This window comes from Symphalangus syndactylus, chromosome 3 (genome assembly GCF_028878055.3).
Source record: "Symphalangus syndactylus isolate Jambi chromosome 3, NHGRI_mSymSyn1-v2.1_pri, whole genome shotgun sequence".
NCBI classification, from domain to species: Eukaryota; Metazoa; Chordata; class Mammalia; order Primates; family Hylobatidae; genus Symphalangus; species Symphalangus syndactylus.
In genome coordinates this window covers 17,212,928-17,223,008 of record NC_072425.2, presented here as the reverse complement: position 1 = coordinate 17,223,008, position 10,081 = coordinate 17,212,928, and the positions used below count along the sequence as shown (strand labels likewise).

Genomic DNA, 10,081 nt, shown 5'->3' with positions numbered 1-10,081 from the left:
TAATCTTGAAATTGTGTTTCCAGCTAGCTGTTTTCACACTGTTCACCCAAAGATGAGTATAACTGTGTTTCCCCCCAAAGTTTGAAATATTCGGCTGGGCCAGGCATGGTGGCTCACGCCTGTAATCCTAGCACTTTGGGAGGCCGAAGCAGGTGGATCACCTGAGGTCAAAAGTTCAAGACCAGCCTGGCCAACATGGTGAAACCCCGTCTCTAGTAAAAATACAAAAATTTAGCCAGGCGTGGTGGCAGGCACCTATAATCCCAGCTACACAAGAGGCTGAGGCAGGAGACTCGCTTGAACCTTGGAGGCAGAGGTTGCAGTGAGCCGAGATCATACCACTTCACTCCAGCCTGGGTGAAAGAGCAAAACCCTGTCTCAAAAAAAAAAAAAAAGAAAGAAAGAAAAAGACAAAATAAAATAAAATATATATATATATTTGGCTGGGCACAGTGGCTCACACCTATAAGCTCAGCACTTTGGGAGGCTAAAGCAGGAGGATTGCTTAAGGCCAGGAGTCCAAGACCAGCCTGGGCAACATAGTGAGACCCTGTCTGTATAAAAAATACAAAAAAATGGCCAGCCATGGTGGCTCACGCCTGTAATCTCAGCACTTTGGGAGGCCGACACGGGCGGATCACAAGGTCAGGAGTTCGAAACCAGCCTGACCAACATGGCGAAACCCCGTCTCTACTAAAAGTATAAAAATTAGCCAGGCGTGGTGGTTTGCGCCTGTAATTCCAGCTACTTAGGAGACTGAGGCAGGAGAATCGCTTGAACACAGGAGGTGGAGGTTGCAGTGAGCTGAGATTGTGCCATTGCACTCTAGCCTGTGTGACAGAGCAAGACTTCGTCTCAAAAAAAAAAAAAAAAAAAAAAAAAAAATTAACTGGGTGTGATGTCATGCACCTATAGTCCCAGTTACCCAGGAGGCTGAGGTGGGAGGAGCGCTTGACCCCAGGAGTTTGAGGTTGCAGTCAGCTATGATCATCCTGGGCGACAGTGAGATCCTGTCTCAAAAAAAAAAGATAAAGTAAAAATTTTAAATATTCTATCATGCTCCTGTAAATGTAGTATGGTACACAAGGATGCCTCTATGCATAGTTTGGGAAGCATGGGTCTAGTCTTTTTTAAAGATGTTTTATTTATTTATTATTTTTAATTGACAAATAATTTTTTTTTTTAGATTGAGTCTCGCTTTGTTGCCCAAGCTGGAGTGCAGTGGCACAATCTCGGCTCATTGCAACCTCTGCCTCCCGGGTTCAAACAAGTCTCCAGCCTCAGCCTTCTGAGCAACTGGGACTACAGGCATGTGCCACCATACCCAGGTAATTTTTGTATTTTTAGTAGAGACGGGGTTTCACCATATTGGTCAACCTGGTCTCGAGCTCCTGACCTTGTGATCCACCCGCCTCGGCCTCCCAAAATGCTGGGATTACAGGCATGAGCCACCTCGCCTGGCCTATTTATACTCTTTTTAAAAAAATTGGATTTGGGCCAGATGTGGTGGCTCACGCTTGTAATTCCAACACTTTGGGTGGCTGAAGTGGGTGGATCACTTGAGGTCAGGAGTTCGAGACCAGCCTGGCCAACATAGTGAAACCCCCATCTCTACTAAAAATACAAAAATTAGCCAGGCGTCATGGCGCATGCTTGTAATCCCAGCTACTCAGGTAGCTGAGGCATGAGAATTGCTTGAGTCTAGGAGGCAGAGGTTGCAGTGAGCCAAAATCATGCCACTGCACTCCAACCTGGACCACAGAGCAAGACTCCATCTCAAAAGATAAATAAATAAATAAATAAATAAATAAATAAACAAACAAAAATTGGATTTGAACCCCTCTCTCTTCTCAGCCTCCAGGCTCAGCTGAAATGCCAAAATGGCCAGAAACAAAACATATATGAACAAAACAGATTCCCCAGTTGGAATGAAAACTCTTTCCTCTGGGATTTGACAATTATTTACTTATTTATATATTTACTTATTTATTTATTTTTTAGACAGGGTCTCATTCTGTCTCCCAGGCTGGAGTACCATGGTGCAACCTTGGCTCACTGGAGCCTCGGCCTCCAGGGCTCAAGCGATCCTCCCACCTCAGCCTCCCAATTAGCTGGGATTACATGCATGCACCACCATGCCCAGCTAATTTTTGTATTTTTAGTGAAGATGGGATTTCAACATGTTACCCAGGCTGGTCTGGAACTCCCGGGCTCAAGCAACTCATCTACCTCAGCCTCCCAAAGTGCTGGGATTATAGGCATGAGCCACCATGCCCAGCCTTGATAATAATTTAATCTGTTAAAAGGTATGAATTTTTCTGTGATACCCAAGATGTAAAAAATGCCATATTTCTTTCTTTTTTAATTGGATAAAACCCGCTTTAAGCTCCCACTGGCTAATGTCACTGAATCTTCTAATGTCTGGCTTTTTTTCCCCAGTGACTCCTCTTTGTTCCTGGGCTTGTACCAGGACTCAAGGGCTTACACAGTCTTCGCAAAATGGAGCTGCCCACATCAGCCACTCTCAGAAGCTTCCACTACAGGGCTTACCAATCCAAGAAAAAGGGGCTGGCCCTACTGGCTATATGCACTGCCCCAGAGCCTAGCTAAGCAGAAGGACCCCCTCTGTGGCCCTAGAGACTGAAGTCCTAGTGCTTGGTGCCCACGCATTTACACCATCCCCACCCCTAGTCCAAAACCCTGCTCACCAGGGGACTTTATATGAGTGGAGGAGCATCACTGCCTCTCTGGGCATCTGCTGCTCCTTCTTTTTGCCCTTGGGGGAATCCGACCTCTCACTTTGGGAGGAAGTATTCCAGTTCCTTAGAGTTTACATGCAGGTAGCGTGGGGATGAATGTGGTTCTCATATGCGTTTTGTTTGGGCAGTGTGGTGTTATCATCTTTTAAAATGCAGGGCACATGTTCTCAGGATTTCCTGGGGTTGTGTTACAGTTTAAAAAAAAAGAAATCCATTACTGGCCTGGCGCAGTGGCTCATGCCTGAAATCTCAGCACTTTGGGAAGCCGAGGTGGGAGGATCAGTTGAGGTCAGAAGTTTGAGACCAGCCTAGCCAACCAACATGGTGAAACCCTGACTCTACTGAAAATACAAAAATTAGCCAGGTGGCACACACCTGTAATCCCAGCTACTCGGGAGGCTGAGGCAGGAGAATCGGTTGAACCCGGGAGGCAGAGCTTGCAGTGAGTGGAGATCATGCTACTGCACTCCAGCCTGGGCGAGAGAGTGAGACTCTGACTCAAAAAAAAAAAAAAAAAAAAAAAAAAAAAAAAAATCCATTGCCACACCTCAACATTGGGAGATGTTGCATAATTTCTACATTCTAGACCCTCAGTTGCTGCAGGGAAACCACTGAGTGGAGCTAAGCAAGCACTACTCCTCTGGGCAAGTCATGTGCTCTGCAGCTGGCTACTATCTGTGCTATTACATTACCCTGGCCTCTGCGGTCCCTTGAAGTCGAGGCCCTCTCCTGGGCTTTTGAAAACAAAGCCTTTTTGATACTGCAGTGTGGTCTCAAACTCAAAAACGGTTAATTCACTCTTGAGTGCAAGGATGTCTCAAACTTAAGTACTCTAGGCCCAGATGTATGCATGGTAGTGGGGGTGGGGGTGACAGCGACAGAAACAATTACTTTTCATTCTTGCCAATGAATCTAGCAGCAAATAAGCGGGACACAGACTGAACTCTCCATAACCCATACCTATCTATTTAGCAGTGATTTAATTCAGCCTAATGATGTGTCATTTTTAAGAAGGATATTAACAGCTAACATTCACTTGAGCCTTTCCAGGTTCCCAGTCCTGGATAAAGTACCTTATAAATATTATCTTGTTGAATTCTTTAGAAACTGCTCCTAAAGGAGTGTCGCTGAATCAAACGGCCCAGAGGCCAGGAGAAGGGGATATGGGTGAACACAGAACACCACAGCTGATGATGCAGCTTAAAAGCAGGAGGGAGGGAGGTGCAGCCCGAGGCTGTTGGAGAAGCGGCCCAGACTGGCCCAGGGCTCTGCAACAGGCTCCAGGTGTGTGTGTGTGTGGGGGGGCAAGCTTGTGATATCGCGTGAAGGACTCAGTAGGTCCGGTGGAGGGGTGGCCTGTCTCCCGCTGGTTGGCTCCATTGCTATTTCTGTCTCCTCGTTCTCGGTCTGCCCAGGCCGCTCCCTCTCCATCTGTCCTGATCGCCAGCCTCTCCCCCGCTCCTCTCCGCGGCGGTCGGCCCACCTGGAGCACTCCCCGCCGCCACGTGACCCGTGCGTAAATCGCAGTAGTCTTCCCACCCCAGCGCTGGGCCAGCACCCGGCTCTGCGGAGGCTGCAGGCCGCGCATGCGCAGCTGTGGGCGCACCTGCGCGCCCGCTGCCTGGTGCCGCCGACCAGCCCTGCGCATGTTGCGGCTGCTACCCCGGCTGGCCCTGGCGCTGGGGCTGGGCCGGGGGCGCGGACCCGCCTGGGTCCAAACTCCCGAGGGTGCTGATTCTCTTTGCTGATACTCTCCCAGCGAGCGGTCCACACAGCCAAACCTCACCTTAGGGCTGGGCACTGGGGCTGCACCCTGGGCGCTGGACGTTCTCCCCTGGTCATCAGGAAGTCAGAGTCCTGGCTCAGCGGTTAGAGCTGTGTGACCTTGGACAAGTGACGATCTGTCTGCGCCCCAGGAACGTGGAGATAATAATAGCACCGACCTCATAGGGCAGTCGTGAGAATCCAATGAAAATTCATGAGAGCTTTTTTTGCACAGTGCCTGGCATGTATCAAACTCCCAGTAAATGCAAATTAAGAATACAGAGCAAAGGGTAGTATTGTGTGATAGCTAAGGGAGTATTTCACCCTTTTTTTCTTTCTTTCTTTGAGAGGGAGTCTCCCTCTGTTGCCCAGATTGGAGTGCAGTGGCGCCATCTCGGCTCACTACAAGCTCCGCCTCCCGGGTTCACGCCATTCTCCTGCCTCAGCCTCCCGAGTAGCTGGGATTACAGGCGCCCTCCAGCACTCCCGGCTAATTTTTTGTATTTTTAGTAGAGACGGGGTTTCACTGTATTAGCCAGGATGGTCTCGATCTCCTGACCTTGTGATCTGCCTGCCTCGGCCTCCCAAAGTGCTAGAATTACAGGCGTGAGCCACCATGCTCGGCCGTATTTTACACTTTCAAGTGGATCATTTTGATTTTGCTGGCTTCTCAGTCACCCTGGGAGAGAGGCCTGGAAGTTTTATTCGTCCCCGTTTCACAGATGGGGACACCAAGGCTCAAAGATGTCAAGAGGTCTCCAACCAGGTCTTGGATGCCAAATCAGCACTCCCAACCTGAATTCCTGGGTGAATTCACAGTCTGTCACCCCGCTCTATCTTTCAATCATGCTACTTTAAAAAACCATCCATTCTGATATTTGTCATCCCCAGTGAACATCTCAGGTACACATCTGCAGGAAAGGCTTTTTTTTTTTTGGTCCTTCCTTCTACAGGAAATAAGAAGCTACTATATATTATTTGCTGTGACCTTTGAGAAGGTCCCTGCACATGGATCCCAGGCCACTAAGAAGTCCTGGATCCCTGCATCCAGGCCTGCCCCGGGGCTCTTCCTCCAGCCCTACCCCTCAGGCTTTCTCCTCTCTAGTCACAATGCCCCTTCTCTGTTCCTGGAAGACCCAAACTCCTTTCTGCCACTGGGTCTTTGTACCTACTGTATATCTGCCTAGACACTCTCCCAGGCCCCTCTTACCACCGTTTTCCCATCTCAGGAAGCCAGCTCTGACTGTACCCCAACCAGTCCACTGGGCCAGGTGCCTTGCTGTCCACTCTCACAGCCCCTTCTCCATCTGCTTCAGCACTTGTCAGAACACTCACTCAATGCTGTAACACCTTGTTTCCTGCCTGTCCCCTCAGCTGAATACCAGCTCCTTGAGGGCAGAAATTGTCTCCATCTTACCCACAGCACATGGCCCAGACCTTTGCCACACTCAGTAAACGCTTGTTGACCCACTGACTGGATGAGTGACAAGAGGAGCCCTCGGCCATTCCTACTGCTTAGCTGCTAAGGAGTTTTCCCGCTTTGAATTTATATTTTCATGGCAGATACAGAAACTGTGGAGTCTCTGCTGATATGTGCCAGCTAGTGAAGGAGGAAGCATGTGGCATTACCAGTGCATCCTAGGTCTCCCCACATTTACACACTATCTCCTCCTCCAAATGCGCCCAGGGGCTATCAATATGTTTTCTGGGCAAAAGGCAAGGCCCAGACATAGACAGTTGACACATTAACACCTTCTCTCTCTCTGAACCCATCTGAAGGTTCTGTTGGGGGTAGATTGGGGTGGTGGTGAGAAGATGGTCAAATCTGCTTGTCCTGGGGCTGGTGACTGAAGTAGGACATGTAGCCTCTTGTCCTGGCTCAGCCACCACTGGCTTCTGTGACTTTGGAAAATTCCTCCTTAGTTCTCAGCAGTTTTTTTTTGCTCGGTATAAAATAATGGTTCAGAATTCAGATCCTAGAATTGGATCTTTCCTTTGTCATTTACTAATAAAGCACTTATCCACTCTGAATCTCAATTCTTCATCTGTAAAATATTATTACACGTCTTAATAATATGAAGATTAAAAACCTAGCTCAAATGTATTCCAAATATTTAATGAATATTCACTAATTTTTACTACTACTAGCTCTCTTATTCTTTTTTATTTTTAATTGGCTCAATTTGTGTTACTCTGAAGCCAAAAGCAAGCCCTCCCCTATATTTCAAAAGTAGTATCTGAGACCAGCCTGGCCAACATAGTGAAACCCCGTCTCTACTACAAATACAAAAAATTGGCCGGGCGATGGTGGCGGGCGCCTGTAATCCCAGCTACTCTGAGGCTGAGGCAGGAGAATCGCTTGAACCTGGGAGGTGGAGGTTGCAGTGAGCCAAGATCGCGCCACTGAACTCCAGCCTGGGCGACAGTGCGAGACTCTGTCTCAAAAGAAAAAGAAAAAGAAAAAGAAAAAGAAAAGCAGTATCTCCTATTAACAAAGAAAGTCGAGCAAAAACTGACCTGGGACCGCTTTAGTAAATATGGACTCCAGGAAGGAGATACTGAGACCAGAGTCGGTCCCACAGTATATTCGTATCAGATTTGGGGGTTAGAAACTTCTAAACTCTGAGCGCCCATAAGCAGGACGAGATTTTGCCTTGTACATGGTTGTAGCTCCAGAGGACAGAATAACGGCTTACACATAAAAGTGACAGAATACTGAACATTAGCTAACGGATGCTACGCTGCGTGAAGGTAAGTCTAGTGCTATTTCCAGTATCTCCGCGACTTGGTTTTTTCATCGGAAAATGGAGATTAAAAATAATGCCCATAGGTATGAGCTAAGAGGAGTGTAAACAAAACAAAATAAAAAGCAGTGCCCAACGATTGGAGGATTTGATGAGATTTGATGTGCTTGGCACGGAGTTGGACACAAGAACTCAGTGTTGGTGAATGCACGAATGCAGGTGCCCAGCGAGAGGGAGGTGCTGTGGGTGGATTCACCCTGGCTTCGCTGCGGCTGGGAGTGGGCGCTGCTAGTAAGAGATCTCGCCTCCAAGCTCCTTCCGTGGGCAGGGAAAAAACGGAAGCTCCCAGAAAGAGGAAAGACAGGACCCGAGCGGGGTTTCAGGCAGATGGAGCGCGTCGATAGCCTGTGGCCAGGGATCCCAGCACGGAGGGGAAAGATGAGGACTGGGTACCCAGCGCCCCGGGCGCGCGCGGCGCGTGAGGTGAGGGGGAGGGCGCGGCTCCGCACCAGCCAGCGGCCGCCTGGCGCCCAGCCGCATCTCGGGGGGCGGGGCTGAACCTCCGGGCCGCAGTGCGATTGGCGGAGGCGAGTGGGTGGCGCCAACGGCCGAAGCGAGGCCCCGCCCCCGGCTGGCCCCGCCCCCGCGCGCGCCGGCGGCGGCGGGGCAGCCTCGCTCTGGCTCGCGCCGCGCCCCCGCGCCCAGTCAGCGCGTCAGTCGGTCCCTAGCGCGGCTGCGGGGCGGAGAGCTGTGGCCGGCCCAGCGCGCCCACCTGAGGAGGCGGCGGGGTCTGCGGGCGTCGCGGGAGGAGGAGATCGGAGCCGGGAGACTCGCGCAGCGCCATGGCCCCCATTGGCCTCAAAGCTGTGGTCGGAGAGAGTAAGTGGAGCCGGGGTCCTTCCAGCAGGCGGGGACTGCGGCTCCCGAGGAGCCCCGCGCGGCCCCTGCCCGCAGCGCCCAGGCCTCTGAGCGGGCTGCCAGCCCTGCGCCCCCGGCCTGAGGCTCCTGGTCCGTGGGTTCCCGTTATTCAGGCGCCGCCCGCGCGAGAGGAAGGCTTCCCCCGCTCTCCCCTCCCTCACCTCACGTTTCACCCCAGCCCTCCCCCTGCAGCCCGCCCTCCTCCCTCCCCATCCTCCTTCCTCGCCGTCCCTGTCTTCCCTTTTCCCTGCATCCTCCTTCCCCTCCATCCCTCCCTCCCTCCCTTCCCTTCACCCCCATTTCTCTCCCCTCGCCTCATCCTTCCCCCTTCCCCCACCCCTCCCTCACCCCACTCTCTCCATCCCGCCTCTCCCCCATCCCACCCCCCTTCCCCCTCTTTCACCCCCAACACCCGTCCCTCTCCTTCATCTCGCCTCTACCCCCTGCAGCCCGTCACCCTCCCCCACATCCCCATCCTCACCCCCGTTATCTTCCCCTCAGTCCCCTCTCCCCTTCCTCGTCTTTATTCCTTGAGCGCCCAGACTCCGGTCCCTTTTCCTGCAGTCCCTCCTCCTCCCCACCCTCCTGGGCGAGTCGTGACGAGCGAGATCCTGGTCTGCGTCCTCCTCCCCCGCCCGGGGCCGCGCCGCGGTCCCTGGCTGCGAGACCCACCTGGGAGACTAGGCGCAGTGGCTCGGCCTGGGGAGGAGACGCCTGTTTTCCGGAGGCTGAGCTCTGCTGGGCCGGGGCCACCTCACTCCTCCCCTTCCCGGGGCTTGGCTTCCAGGGCGGGGACTTCTCAGGGTCCTGAACCCCTGAAATCACTCGGCAGATGAGGAGAGCTTCGGTGTCCGCCGCCCAGCGCCGCAGTCTGCAATCTCCCTGCTTGCGGGGCTCGGCCCTGCCGTGGCCGAACGCTTCAGGAGCTCAGACCACGGTGGCAGGGAGGAAATGGTTGTTCATGGGTTTGGATGAAAGCACCACATGAATGGGTTTTTAAAAATGGGTGGCGGAGAGTGGCGGCCGCAGCGGAGCGAGGGCTGATGGTGGGTAACATTTGCAAAACGGCATCCACAGTGCTAAATAAGATTGGTGATATGTGTGGAAAAACAGTGCCTTGTCAATATTTTGGTCATTTCTTTATAACAAAAAAATGTGTAAGGATTGCTGTGGCTTTTGCTATCTCTTTGGGGATTAAGTGAAGATTAAAACTGGGCTTTTCTCTGTAGGAGAGGATAAGAAAGGCAAAAGAATAAAATGGTGGAAATTTAGTTTCCTTTCCAGTGATTCTCTCCTATCATAGCGCGCGCTCGCTGTGGAATGCTTTTGGCCATGTAGTGTTCTTGTTGGGCACCATAGCTGTTTATTTCCCCTCCCCATTCTTTTCATTGATATATAGGAGATACTCCTACTAAGGAATCTAGTTGTAAAACCTTATCTCACCTATTACACCAAAAGAAAATTGTTATGAAAACTGAACCCCAAATAAAACAAATTTTTAAAAGGTGCTCATCATAACACCTTCATTGTACCCATGCAGTACAGGTTCTGATACTTGTACTCGAGATGTTTAGGGCTAGGAGGACCCATAGGGATCATCTAATGTCAACATCTCATTTTACCCATGAGTAAGAAATGGAGACTTGGAGCAGTTAAGTGACCTGACACAATCAGTGTTAATTTTGTAAAACCTGGTGGGCATTTCCTTGCAACATTAGCAAAAAATGACTTTCTTCATTATTCTGTAAATATCTTTTCTTTCCGATATCCTTTTAAAAGGTGAAATACAGAATAGAATGTTACAGGTTGTATTCTTTAAAATGTTACATTTGTACTTTGGGAGACTGAAATGAGAGGATTGCTTAAGCCAAGGAATTCAAGATCAGCCTGGGTAAC

At 50.8% G+C, this 10,081-nt stretch overlaps 1 protein-coding gene across 3 annotated transcripts in view; it reads left to right on the top strand.

Moving 5' to 3' along the window:
* The first annotated feature begins 7,895 nt into the window (after nt 1–7,895).
* Nucleotides 7,896–10,081, top strand: part of STXBP1 (syntaxin binding protein 1) — an 80,380-nt gene continuing 78,194 nt past the window's right edge. For 2 of the 3 annotated variants that reach the window (XM_055270998.2, XM_055270996.2), the window contains exon 1: nt 7,922–8,146. In XM_055270998.2, coding sequence (XP_055126973.1) covers nt 8,110–8,146 — 37 coding nt within the window. In that variant the 5' untranslated portion in view covers nt 7,922–8,109. Of the gene's footprint in view, nt 8,147–10,081 lie in introns of all 3 variants that reach the window. The other variant, XM_055270997.2, reaches the window with a different exon arrangement.